This window comes from Anguilla rostrata, chromosome 9, assembly GCF_018555375.3.
Source record: "Anguilla rostrata isolate EN2019 chromosome 9, ASM1855537v3, whole genome shotgun sequence".
Taxonomy (NCBI): Eukaryota; Metazoa; Chordata; class Actinopteri; order Anguilliformes; family Anguillidae; genus Anguilla; species Anguilla rostrata.
In genome coordinates, this window is record NC_057941.1 from 11938795 (window position 1) to 11953325 (window position 14531).

At 38.8% G+C, this 14531-nt stretch overlaps 1 protein-coding gene and 1 non-coding gene across 2 annotated transcripts; one reads left to right on the forward strand and one right to left on the reverse strand.

The window, feature by feature from the left end:
• Positions 1-10616: 10616 nt before the first annotated feature.
• On the reverse strand, positions 10617-12726 carry wnt11f2 (wnt 11, family member 2). The gene is made up of 5 exons (XM_064350424.1): positions 12462-12726; positions 12055-12290; positions 11631-11908; positions 11249-11541; positions 10617-10894 (listed from the first exon to the last, which is right to left on the reverse strand). Exons 1-5 carry the CDS (start codon positions 12524-12526, stop codon positions 10720-10722), a joined length of 1047 nt encoding a protein of 348 aa, XP_064206494.1. The 5' UTR covers positions 12527-12726; the 3' UTR covers positions 10617-10719.
• Positions 12727-14073: 1347 nt separating this feature from the next.
• trnap-agg (transfer RNA proline (anticodon AGG)) lies at positions 14074-14145 on the forward strand. The gene has a single exon. It is a non-coding gene; the product is annotated as a tRNA-Pro (tRNA).
• The last annotated feature ends 386 nt before the right edge of the window (positions 14146-14531 follow it).

The window sequence follows — 14531 nt, forward strand, 5'->3', positions numbered from 1 at the left end:
TTGGTACTTAATGAATGGTCTTAATGACATTCACAAAATTAGGAAGGAACTTTGAAGCCATTTGTAGCTATTTGTTCTAGAACAGACCATTTGTATTGTTTTCCATCTGAGATGTGGAAGCACCAATTTGTAGCAATTGTTCAGACTAACTGGCTCTAAATCAGGTGAAAATAGCTTCCAGGGACTGAGAAAGGAGGACCAAATTCCTGAGATAATTTGAGAAGCGAGTGAGGAGCAGTGCAGAAATCCAGATAGCAGGGGAGTACCCAGACTCCGTCCCTTCATCAAGAGGATGGTCCTGGTTCCTGGAAACCTCCAGAGAACCGCTACATCCCAGAGTGCAGTCAACAACAATTTTACCTTTTATTGTGTGGGCACTGAAAAACAGAGCTAAACGGCCTCCCTTTAAGCAGACTAGAAACTTTAATCTGCAAACTATGTCTCATGTTCTACCCGTGTCCGTGTGGGTTTCCTCCGGGTACTCCGGTTTCCTCCCAGAGTCCAAAGACATGCAAGTAGGCAAACTGGAGACTCAAAATTGTCCGTGGGTATGAGTGTGTGAGTGAATGGTGTGTGTGCCCTGCAATAGATTGGCGGCCTGCCCAGGGTGTTTTCCTCCTAATGTCTCAGTGTAGGAACCTTATAGGAGTGTTCTGACCAGGTGCATTGACTACTTAAATGTAATATCAACAGATCTGTTTGGTTTGCATATGTGAAGCTCAGCACTTTTTGCTGATACTGAACACACCTCTAAAAGTAGGTTTCTTTTATGATGCCGCTCACCTGAGCCGCATCCCAGTTGCAGCTTTACCTTGTGAAGTCATGGGAAGAAGCTCATTTTAACAAAGGTCCTACAGGATCTGTGGTATTTGAGTGTGTGAGCAGCCTACATCAACTAATCTTCCGTAAACACAACTGGACATTCATTGTGCCCCTTAAGCCTGGCAGTACACCAAACTAGTGACTTCAGCTCATGGACCAATGGGTATTTTAGTGTCATTCGAGTGGAGACGTGTACCTGCCCAGTCCTGTCACTGTCAGGAGAACAATACCAACACTAGAACAGAAGGACTGGTTTTTTAAATTATCTCAGGGATATCCTTTCATTATTGAATGATAGGCAAAATAAAATAATTTCCACTGATTGTCTTTTGTCAAGTCATTGGATATTGTGATCCCATTCAAGCAACCTTTTATATCTATGTGCTGTATCAATCAAGTCGCACTCTTTTTGACATCCTTTGGAATGTTATTTTTTATTCTCAAATTGAACTTATTTCCAAAAGTCATGCTATTAGTACTAAGTGAGCTCTGTACACACACATCTAATTTGCCCAGGACGTTCCGAGGAGTCTTCAGGATTCTTCATGCAAAATCCAGAGATGTAGTGTACTTCTTAAAGTAGGTGGAAGTGACCAGGAGAAGACAGGACCTGTTTGGTGAACATTTTACAGTGAGACATCACTAAGCCATCAGAGATGGAAGGGGACCAAACAATGTGTATATTGGGGGAAGGGACACCATTCACTCTGGGAGTTAAACAATGTACACAACCACACTGTAGCTAAGAATTCACTGCACCAAATTCTAATCATGATGCTGTGTTAGTTAAAAAATAAAAATACAAACATTTGCACGGATGATAAGGAAGAGTCTCTGGACCCGGCTGAAAGCCTCATGGAATACCACAGTGTTCAACAAAATGCAAAATGTCTCTTAATTGTCTGATGCTAAAAATGAAAGAAAGCAACAATTAACTTTTAAAAAAATACAAACTATTTTAAACTATTGTACAAGACTTTAGTTTTGTGAAGCATATGTAGAGCATACCTGCAGCTCTATGGTTACATATTTGTAAGAAGGATCATGAAGGATATTTTTTTAAAAGCAGCTTTAAAATTTGCATTTATTTTAATTACTATTATTATTTATTTTTTGCAAACACATTATGAACTGACATTTTGTCAAGTCTATTTTCATTTGGTAAACTGGAGCCTTAAAGGAGGCACAGTCACAAAGTTTAACCAACCTTTCTATAGGATGACTTATTCTACATGTATGTGGGTGGTCACACCAACATTCTTCTCGGCAGGCCCAGTTGGCCCTTTTTTTGCAGCAGTCACTGAAAAAGCCTACCAATGCCTGTGAACACAAAGACTCACATAAACAAGTGTGAAGCTATGAGATACTCAGTTATTCCAATTCATTTTCACTCAGGAAGGAGCCAAAGAACTTGAGTGTTGACAGTCTAATTTGGTGTCGATTAATTACACACAACATGACAAAGCCCTCATTTGAGGGTTTGATCTGATTTTGGCTTTATTTGGAAGTGCTGCACATGGTTATACTGCCTAATCCCCCACCTACCAAAAAAACATATCAACATAAGTCCTTTCTATATACTTTGATATGGTTTTTTATCAGGAAATTGTTTCTCAGTGTGTCAATTATGTTCAAACTATACCCACATCCTGAAAGAGTCAAGCAGGCACAATTCACTGGAACCACACATGAAAAAAACTGTGAAAACCATTTATTTTCTCTGTCCACTTTTGCCTTTTGGGAGGTCATTATGACTTAAATGTTATGATTACTCTTTGCTAAATTAAGGACTGCTCCAAGACTATAAACACAGACACTGAAAAAAAATCCTAGCATTTAAGTGCAATTAATCTTGTGGTAGTTCTTGTTTGTGCTTTTGCTAACTGAGCCCCTGGCCTCAGAAACAGGAAAAGCCCTGACTACAACCCAGAGCTAATGATTTTACATAGCCTGAGGGCTTTACAAATTTTCTGAATGTGAGATGGTCACTGTAAGGAGAAAGTCATATCTCTAGTCCATTGCGACAGATGATTATTACATAAACCTTATGCAAACTACATATTTAGTTTAACATTATAATTGCTGTATGCATTACTCAGTTCTGATGTGATGATCAGAGTAATCTGTTTTTATATTTCTGTAATTTGTTTTTTTTATTTATTAGAAAAACCTGTCCACTTCCCTGCACCATATTGCATTTGTAGGAGCAATATAGTATGCAACAGGGGTGACATTTTATTACTGAAAAATAAGCTTTATACAGTTGGGAGCGCTAATGTCATCGTGGAGAGCCTTCTGGTTTCCGTGGCAGCTTCCCTAAGGGAGCCCTGCCTGTGGAAGTCAGGGATGTTTCGCTAAGCTTTGAGGGAAGGCAAATATTTACCTGTTTAAATGGCAAAAAGAAGGGGTAAGGGAGTTTAAACACAGACGTGGCTGAAATGCCACCAGCTGCATATCAATGAAATGTGTCTTGGTCACATATCTAGGAAGCAGATATACAGTGCGCACCATAATGTTTGGAACAAAAAAATATTGGGGATGGCCAACTGGGGACCTCCTTCCTCTAGCTTTCTAGTTATTGGTCTCAAACACCAAATTTCTTTAGGCGACGTAGAGTGACAGTCCCATTGAAAGTCATCCTGGATGGTGATCTCCAGGACTTTGACAGTGCTACAGACTTCCAAGATGTTCTGGTTAATTGAGAAATTTGACAGGGCAGTGGGTGCCTCATGTGGATAACATGCAGGACTTTATACTTCTGTGGATTCAATTTTATGTCATGCTCCTCTACCCAGGTGTCAAGAACATCTGAAAAGACCACTGGATATAAAATATGTTCGACGGATGTTTCTACTAATCCCTTCTCATGAATTTTCAGATATAATATGAAATTGTATTTGTTTTATTGAAAGTACGCAAGATTTCTTTTTAAGTCATCAGCCAGCAGTTAATATAAGCCGCGTTTCCACCGCAGGAACTTTACCCCGGAACTAGGAACCTTTTGAGGAACTCAGTGCATTTCCACCGCAGAACTAGGGTCTAAATTTAGTTCCGGGGGCTTTATTTAACCCCCCAAAAAGTTCCTGCTCTGGGGGTAGTACTTTCCGAAAGTACAGGAAGCTTTTGGGTGGAGCTTGCAGCGCTGAACATTTCTGATTGGTCGAGTACTCGCAACATTTTTTTGTGTTTGTTTTCAGCCGCCATGTTTAAAAATATGCAGCCGCAAACCAATTTATTTTCATAATAACTTCAAATCAAACTTGTATGTTATGCGGCGCAGTAGCCTAGTTTTGGTTATAGCCTGCCAACGTCTTGGAATTATAACGTGTGCTCTTCTGTTCTTTTCTTGCTTTAGTATTCGTTTTATAAATTTTTTAAATAAAATCATTCGTGCTGGGACAGCATATTACGTACCAAAACATTCAAACGGATTAATTCGGTTGCTGAATATTTTCTTCCGGATTTTCTTTGTTAGCCTGTTGTAATTGACTCAAAACGTTTGATACAGTTATGTGAGGTATGCGGTAGTTCTGCGTAATTCACATTGGTGATACAGTAAAAGCAAACTGGAAATCACCTTCCGCACTTTTTTGTCAGGGTAAAATAACAGGTTAATTCTAGTAATCGTCCCTTTAGCTTTTTCAGAGTGCCGTAATTTTACTCCATTATACTGCCATTCTTCAATTCCACGAAATGACCAGGAAGACTATGGACTAATTTATGGTGCATGGTTCGCATCTGGAGGGCACACTTCGCTGCTCGGCTAGCAGTAACTTCGAAGGAAAGCAAACGGTGGCTGTACCACTGCTAATTTAAATTTTCACGCAAGTCCGAGTTTTCGTTCTATTCTTGTCATTTTGCGATTAGCCTATATGGAATTGATGATGAGAAAGTAATCAAACAGCAAATTGTTTACAACGTGTGCCTGTTTTCTGCTGTTGTTGCCAGTTATACATATAAATGTGAATGCATTCGGTCGCTTCGGATGTCAAGACATGAAAGCGAATGTTCGCATAAAAACATAATGAATGTGTTTGAGAGGATATATAAAACAGTTACAATCTGACTATTGGCCTGTTATATCCTATTTGTTGCATAACAACGGTCCAAGTTCAACTACCAATGACAGTTTTGCTTGACAACAGTAAAATAAGCCCAAACGGCTGCAGAAGAATATTTCAATTCCAGGTGATTTAATCGATAAAAATTTTTTTTTTAAAAATACAAAAGTAACCATATATAATCATTGTTGGTAACCCGTTGTATATAAGTGAAATAAACCCCTCTGGGCTGTCCCGGTTATTAGAAAATAATGTAGGCTACTTCGGTGGTAGTATGGGGTTACAGAAGAAATCATAGGACAGATGGACCGACGACAACGTCGTTTTTTCATACGTCAGTGGGCTAATTTGCCTAATCTTCGCGGGACTTTAGACCGCGGTGGAAACGCAGACAACCATGGGCTGAAGGAACCTTTTAGTTCCTTGAAAAGTAGTTCCTGGGTAATTTTGGTGGAAACGCGGCTATATAAAAGCAGTTCTGAATTTAAACAATTGTTCTGCAAACACGTTCAGTTTGGCCTTTTTTAAGGGGGGGGGGGGGGGTGAGCAACATAGTCTACTTTTTAATTCTTGGTTCTTGAGTATTTTACAGACTGCTTTTTTTTTTACCCGTAAAACCTGATTTTTGGCAGTTTCTTTTTTATTGTTTCCCCCATCTTTTCACACAAGTGCCGCTTCCCTTTTCATTTCCTTCCATCAGGAAATGGGCAATCTGAATAAATTAAGAGCATCAGGTAGAACCGTGAGGAAGGGATATGTTTGAGCTGTTCAAATGCATCAGAAGGTCTGCAGTTTGCCCATAAGCCTGTTGGTAGGGAGCATTTGTCTTCCGTGTCTCTGTAGCTGACAGAGACAATTCTTACTTACTCACATTTCCCTCAAGGAGGAACTCAGACCCTTCCTGTGTCGAATAGTGATGGTGAAGTTATGCACCAGCAGAGAAGCCAAAGCCAGAGTTATCAAGGGCAAATTGAACGGAAGAGGAATCACTCCGTCATGTTGATGAAAATCTTTTCCATGCATTTAGGGTTGCAGTGTGGAGAGGCACATGACTGGAGTGAGAAGTCGGGACTGCCTGAGAAACAGCCCTATGGAGTATAACAGGCTTTTGAAAATGCCCCCATGATTATCATTCAGACTCTACTCTTCTTCTGTTTAAGCTCAGCACGCTCAGAGCCAAGTTCATTTTTCTTTTCTCTCACATTTCTTGGCTTGACAAATAACTTTGAATGCGTAGTATACATGTGTAGTGTAAATACGTACACTTTTAGATTACCCAGACTGTTCACGACAAAGTTTTGTGATTATATAACATAATTTTCATCAGGTATATTATACATATGATTTCTGATATATATAGTACATGTTGCACACTCACAAAGCACACTCAAAGAAAAAGCAAAATGCACCGCCTCTGTCTGAATTTTGCTTTAAATTAGGTGGCTCCCACATTCAACGAGTGATTTTCAGTTCCCCCTAATAGCACAAACTCTACAACAAGCTAAACTTAAATATAGAATGTGCTTTTAAATTTGAAAGTACAAAGCACCTGCTTCTTTTGCAATGTGTCTCCTGGCTGAGTTGTGTCCCAAATTGGTGAGAGAAGTAGCCTCTGACTTGTAAATCTCTGTCCCCGCATTTGCATGTAAATGATTGACATCTATGTGAAATTTTCTTGATGCCCATCAATCATAGCACAAATGCACCAAGACAATGCTCATCAATTATTCTCTCTGTTCCTTGATAATATATTATCTATTGCTGTTTTTAACTAACTACATTATGCCTTCCAGCATTTATATGCTAAGATCTTAGTCTTTATTTGCCTACTCCGGTTAAAAAAAAGAAAATATCTGTGACTTGTGCGGAACTGAAATCAACATAGGTTTTTTTTAAGTTTCGTTTTTACGCCCTACACAAATATAGCTTTCGGGCACTTGGTAAAGCTGTAGGCTTCTAGTAGTTTGGGAATGTAGTAACATTAAATTAGAAGACAGGCTCTACACTAATTTACATTTTGTTCTCAGTTAGCTTTTTATGTATAATTTTCTGGACTTGTTTGAATGAGGACGGGTTGGAAACAGACTTGAGCAATATCCTAAATTAACCTGGGGGATGTTTCCTGCTGAATGTCACCTCTTCCATTATCTCTGCCTAAGAAAAGCCACGCAGCTCCTCAGAGCCTGTTGAGCAGAAATACTTAGAATACCTTCTGGAGCATCTGTGATCGCAGATCATCACCTCCCAAGGTGAGGCAACTGTTTTTAAAGGACGAAATTTACAACGGAGGATCTACCGCTAAGCTCAATATTTCTCAGCAGTCAAACTACATGTAAATTTTAATGGCCTCAACAGGTTCCATGTGTACTATTAAAATGATTTATTGCCTTAGAGCAGTGTTTAAAAAGTACACAATCTTGTCCAAGAATTCAGCTCCATGGTAATAGCCGTCCTAGGATATGCTAAATCACTTTTTCATATAATTTTGCAATAATTTAGCATTTTGACTGTCAGATTTTTACGGCTTTATTTATTAGGTACTCAAAAAACATTATTACAGTAACCTCAGCAGCTAACATAACACAAGGAATTTTTCAATCAAAAGTATAAATAATTTGCCAGACTCTCCAACCACACTGTTAACTGTGAGTTTTATGTGAACAGCAGAAGAAGCATTTTTGGTATCGTCCTTAAGAAAGTAGGTCTTCAACACACAGTTTAAAAGTGTCCTGTAAATACCTGCCCTTTGATTTTGTAACAATGGTAAGATAAAGTTCAATTGAGCACAAGCTGTCAGCAGAAAAGGCTACTGGAAAAAGGTCCCTGATATTTCTCTGTGAAGTCCTTATCTTGTTTTATTATGCTGTGATGGGTTCTCATATCATGAAAAGGCACTTCATCTTAGAGATATGACATCTAAAGTTAACACTAAGACAAATTTATAGAAAGTGGAGACAGATGCCAGATAGAGCTTCTTTACCTTATCTCTGTTGACACTGACACACAGTTGCCTGGTTTGCGCCAGCGAGGCAGATTTTCTTTACATGTGCTCACAATAAATGGTCACATGACTTCAATGATGGACTGTATTGCCTGCACAAATCCATTCAATAGATTGTATGAAAGTGAAACAATGCTTCAATTTTTTACATTAAATGTAGATCATTCAGATTCAAAAACAACCAAATTATACTATGATTTTTTTTTAAAGGAACAATTATTCAGCAAAGAATATTTCTGAATGTCAAAGTATGTGTAACAAAATATTTCAACTTGTAACAAAATATTTCACCTTGCTTTCTATTTATTAAGCAGAGCGCAAGAGTTTAGAGGCCCACCATCTCTGTATACCTTTTATTCTGTTTAGCTATGATAAATAATCAATTATAAATTAGGCTACTTTTTCTGTGTTCAGTGAATGAGGCCCAATGAGTATGTCTACAGTTAGAATTAGGACATGATATTAACTTTCGTATAGGCTAAAGTGCCAGGGACTGCCAATAAAACCAAAACGGAAGATAAATTCAATAAAATAATTACTGTGAACTTTCTGCTGTATATTTGGACATGGAGCAGGAAAAAATAAATAAACCCCAATGTCTGCTTTGTATATTACTTTTTGTAACATTTAATTCTTTTTTTTTTCAGATTTAAGGCATTTTAACACATTGCCTTGGCGAGTCATTGTAGCAAGGGAAAATAAATCTGTATTTTAAAGGCATTTTGCAGACATTTCCCAACATGTAAGGGATACAGCAAGACAGTCAGTTTAACTGTGACCAGATACTTTTGGTAATGCATGTTTGTCAAACCATTCTGAAAGCTGCAGGTATGGACCTAAATGCGACCTGGGTTCTTCAGAGATGCCCTGCATTCACTTACTCAAGATGATCACAGCTTTTCTCTGCTTTTTTCTCTTCTGTGGATGAGCATGAATATACTACGTGGATGCGTTTACTGTATTGTATCATAGCAATGCTGCCATTCTCATTGCAATTACAGCACATGGATAATTAAATGGCCATTATGATCTGGCTTTCAGACATTCTGTTGATTCTCAGTGGACTGTTATGAAGATTTATTTGTGGAAAAAATGCCCTTGCTGTCCCCAGTCTGTGTAGAGTCACTTAAACACTCATTCCCCCAGACAGTCAAGAAATCCATCAGTACTTTTTCATCAACTTATAAATACTAAATAAATAAACTATGGCCAGCTCTAAGAATAATAGAAGGAGCTGATAAAGATGACATGGTACCTGATAGTCCACAAATAAATTAGTTTATGATGTTGATGATGACAAAACCTGGCATGATTTGTGGCCTGCAATAAGGAAAAAGAAAGGGTCTTCAGCCAAAATTAAACTTGGCCTACTCTGTTATTGTTGATTTGCAGTACATTCTTTTATTAACCCAGTTAAAATAAAGTATTTGATAAGTTACTTAAAATAGGTGTTCATTTTTAGACCCCACATAACTAAGAGATAAGAGAACACTTACAGCACACTGACAGTTATAAACCTGGTCCAAAAGCCTATGAACAATGGTGCCTACAGAATGAAAACCATTTATTTGCATGTCTACCTTAAATGCTATGTTGCTTGGCAATCTTTTTGACATATCTGTTTGGTGGCTGTGTAATGACAAGTAGGAAGTGAACGCAATGTCTGGCTCATCCTCAAGTTCTGGTTTTGTTTCACAGTAGCTGAATCGGGAATGCTTAATTGGTATTCTGAAGGTCACAGTTAGGACTTCAAGTGTCAACTGTCAGACAGACCTTTTCCATGCTTAACTTTAGTAGACCATATATCTCGTCTATGATTTGGGGAAGTAGTGATATTGTGAAATGTTTAGCATGCGTGTGTTTTGTTAACATTTAATTAAAACAGACATATATATGACATATATTTCAGTGATAATAATTCTGTCAAGATGTATCAAGATCACTGCAATACTGATCAAGTTACCATATTTTGGCTTCTTGCTCCATATTGTTATACGTAAAGTACATTATAAAAGACCAAACAAAGCATTATATAAATGTTTATTAAAAATAAATATAAAATTACACTCTTTGTAATAAATGGCTAATTATTTACATGTATAGTTTCATGTAAATGAATAATTAACTGAGTACTAGTTTTGTTTTCGCAAGAAAACAAAACCAACAGTATCATTTTCTTTCACTTTTCAGTGCAGTGTGACTGGACAGTGAATGTATCTCTCCCTTGGCAACTGTACATGCAGTTTGAGTTGCAGTGCTTCAGACAACATCGAAGAACAGTTATTCTTTTTTGAAATCAGTTAATGAGTAACGATTAGAATTGTTTGCTTAACTGTGTTTAAGAAGCTCTCCAGAAATTTAAAAGCTGCCTGGGCAATTAGCATCTGCGGACTGCTTGAATAGTGTTTTTTGTAATTCACGCCATTGTGATCCATTCAGTCAGTTCTCCATTGAAAGAACATTTGACCCCCTAAGCCTGCACTTCTATTGCTCCCAATCAATCATGTAAGCCCCTTTCTGCAACTATCACAGTCTTCTGACAAAGCTCCGATCAGCTGGAGCAATAGGCCTTAGCCGAACCCTAGGAATCAACTTTCAAACAAGGTTTCTGAGGAAAGAGGATGAGTTGAGATTATCTCCTTTTCTCTGTGCTGTGTTACGGAGTCTGTCTCAGGGACCTTTCTTCAGCCGATGACCAGGAAAAACCCCATCCCATTGTTCCTTGCCCTGAATGGGAACTGTGGAAGTTGTCTTCCTCCACTTGATGTAGAAATAAAGCAAATGTGGTGAGCAAGTATAGTGCTTTGTCTTCAGTCCCACTACCCTTGGAGGATATTATTTGCACACATATCTCTCCACGATCCTTTCGCACTTCTTGCAGGTGACGTAGCAGCACCAGTGGTATTTACACTGGCATCTCTCCACTATCCTCTCAGTGTATGCATTGTAGCCACGCCCACAGCACATCAGACTGCAGCTGTCACTGCCATTGGATGTTTTATTGCACTGTCTAGGGGCAAAAGAAAACATACCAATGAATTAATACCATGTAGAATGTGTAATTGCAGTGAAATGTTAGTCATTGCATTACATAATAAATACACTACATAATAAAATGCATTAATGAAAGAAAAAAATGCAATTCTTCAACAACGCTCTCAGTTCTGCTACTAATACAAGTTAGTAGGATTTCAGAATTCAATGACCCGCTGTATCAGGAGAGAATACAATGAAAATTGTTAATTTAGTTGGTATGCTCAATAATATTTTCATACCAACATTTTTGTTACAAATGGCTAGAACTTTTCACAGATGTAGACTGCCACTGCAATTTACTTTGATGAATACAAATAATGGGAAATACCTGTCCTGTGTTCCAAATGATCCATGCTTATCATTATGTGCACAGTAGTCAGGGGAGCTGACCAGGTAGACCAGCTCGCTGTCTCTCACAGGTCTGACATCCAGCTCTCTGGGAACCAGTTGCCTACGGGTCCCCACGTGGCGGTGTATCACTTTGGTTGCAGCCAAATACTTGGACTTCAGGTCTGTCGCAATATGATTAATATCATGTAGTCCTTTCCAGCATGTCTTGACTGAACAAGATCCCGATACTCCGTGACACTTGCACTTGGTTTGCATAGCGTCGATGAGTGACTGAAAGGGAGAGAGCAATTGGTTAAACTGTGCGATATGTAGGCGATTAACTTTGGACATTTTTAAACATAATCTAATGAGTTAAATACCTGTCGCCCAACAGCATTGTTGTGTAGGTGCATCAGTCTGAATGCCTGCGAGCCAGATCTACTGTTTTTCATAGGTGCATCAGAAAAAGCGGAGCCCATTTGAAGACCGTAGCGAAGGTTGTCACCGCATCCGCCCCACCTGAAGTCTGGCCCCGCCTGCTCAGCCGGTGCAGGCGCGCAAGAACAGCTGGGGAGCTCGCCAGACGCACACGCTCTCGCAATAGAATGGCTGACAACAGCGGCAGCCAGCGAGAACACAAATGCAGATTCTCGTGTACCTAGAATGAAACAAAAATACACGAACATATTACAGTAATCGTATTGCTTTTCTGCTCTTATAGGCTATCACAAAGCGTTTGACCATCAGGCCACATTTAACATTCTGTAAAAACAAGAAGGTAAAACACCTTAGAAATGAAATTACCTTTCGCCAAATCCGGCGTGAAATGCGGTGCATTCTCAATCGATGAACAATTCCATCTCATGTCCGTGAAAGTATTCTGGCACGTCACTTTGGTGAGTTTGGCCGCTTGAACAATACTGTGCATCAGCTCCAGATTTCTCCGGCAAAGTTGGAACTGATCAGGAACCAGACCTTCTAACAGTTTGCAGTGATGGGTTTGGTTCCAGCCCACTGAGCTCCCATTTACCGTGAGCCCACTAGAAAAAAGAGCAAACATTCCATTTACTATTCACGCAGAATCCAACAGTCTCAAAATGTGGCACGCCAAAAGAAACATTAAACAAGCAGTGGGTTAGACCTGGCTTTTAAAAAAGTCCAAAGTAGGGAAACTAGTGAAAAAGAAAAACCAACAAAAACGTCATACTTACAGCCAATGGATACCTCCACAACAATACGTGCACAGAAGAAATGTCATGACAAACAAGTAATTCATTTTACTTGGTTCCTGTAGATTTCAGTAAAATCGCTCCTCCACAATTTGGAAATTCAGTTGTGAAAATAAAAGTAATTGTTTGGATATTCTTAATGCAGTCAGCAGTGTTGTAATCCAGACAGAAGTAACCAAGTGTAAATTGTATCCAAACGTCCTGTCTTTCTTGCTGGGAATATTTTGGGATGGCTGTGGCTTGACCCTTTATATCTCCTGACTTTTCCCAGGCCACGCCCATTTACAACTAAGCTACAGATGAATGAAACTCTTCTCAGGTAGACTAGTGTGCTTGAATGAACCACATTCATGTTGGCGTAAATTTCCCCGCACTCAAAACATGTCCAAAGTATTCTTTACCGAGTTATCAGACGTTAAAATCAAATGGATGAACAATGAATGCATTTTGCATCCATTTGTTGTCTTGCGAAAAAAGTTGTAGGCTACCAAAACTATTATAAGAAAATATTTAGATCTACGTAGCAGTAGTAGTAGTAGTAATAATAATAATAATAATAATAATAATAATAATAATAATAATACACATAGCAAATGCTAGCTTTTTGCACGATGGATGGATGATTTAAATTGTTTATTTATGTTGATCTTTTATCTTGGGATTAAATCCTTATCTAGGGAGTTATGACTAAGTGGCTAAATGATCTCGGCTAGAGCTTCTAAGGGCTTCTATTTCATCATCAACATAGGCTACATAAATTCTCCGTAGTGGGAGGTCTTCGTTTGACACCGTGTAATTGTCTTATTTTTGTCAAGGCTACATTGGTTCCCAAATAATGTTAAGTAAGGCCAGGGTCACGTAATGAGCAAATCTCGATGTCTATGTGGCGCTTTCATTAAAATAATAAAACAGCCTTACACGTGAAAATGTGGAATGTAGCCTATGTAACATCAGTCAACTGGGCGTAGACTGCAAAACTAACTTGTGAACGTACCCGTGCAACGTAGGCTACTCACTTGATTGGTGTGACTATGGAAAGTGCATTGGCCACAATCATCTAGAATCACAAGCATACCCGTCCCACGAGAATATGCAAAGCAAATTGATGCATTTCCAAATCTTTATTATATAACTATAGCCCTAACATTTGTTTCAGTCTAAATATGCTTATAGTAACTTGTTCTAATCACAACAAACATTCAAATGTTCAAAATTAAGCACCGTGGGTGTTCACGACATGTAGGCCTAATAGGCGGTTAGTACAATGCTCTGAAAATATCTTCCCCGTTGCCTCGTCGTCTGTAGGCTATTATAATGGCGGTCAATCGATTGATCCCAGTCATTAGGCAAAGTAGTTGTGTGTGTGGCGTTTACCAACGCGCCTAGTTAGACTACTTGAAAGAGACGCTTCCATAAGACTACGTTAATGAAACAATGCAGTAAAAACAATATTGTGTCCATCTGACTCATGACTGTTTCGGGGTGGATATCACTGTTACCAAACATCAACATTGCTGAAATATTTTGTTAACAGCATGGAGCTAAAATTCGACTACTAGAACTATATACGTATCCACCATTGTTTGAGCTCGATGGCTCGTTGGTCTAGGGGTATGATTCTCGCTTAGGGTGCGAGAGGTCCCGGGTTCAAATCCCGGACGAGCCCACTTTTTTTTTGGCCCGTCATGTAAATGTATTGGGATATCGCGAATTGTTTAATTACTAGGGTGCACGAATTAGTGAGTTTACAGAAATAAATCGGCATATCTTGAACGCAGTCGACCCTTAAACCAAAACTGAACTTTTTAATCGGTTTTCACCATCTAAACACACCATTTTTAAAACTGATCATACCTAATGTAGTTTAATACAAAGCTACATTGACAAATAAAAATGCGATGGGAAGACTGATCCTATATGTGGAGGCTATCGCAATTAGGACAATAAAATATTTGACAGGAAACGTTTTCCTTTTCAAGCTTTTTAAGAGCACACGTTTCCGTCCAGCAAATACGCATGTGCTACATTTGGCCACCTGCTGGGTTCTTTGGA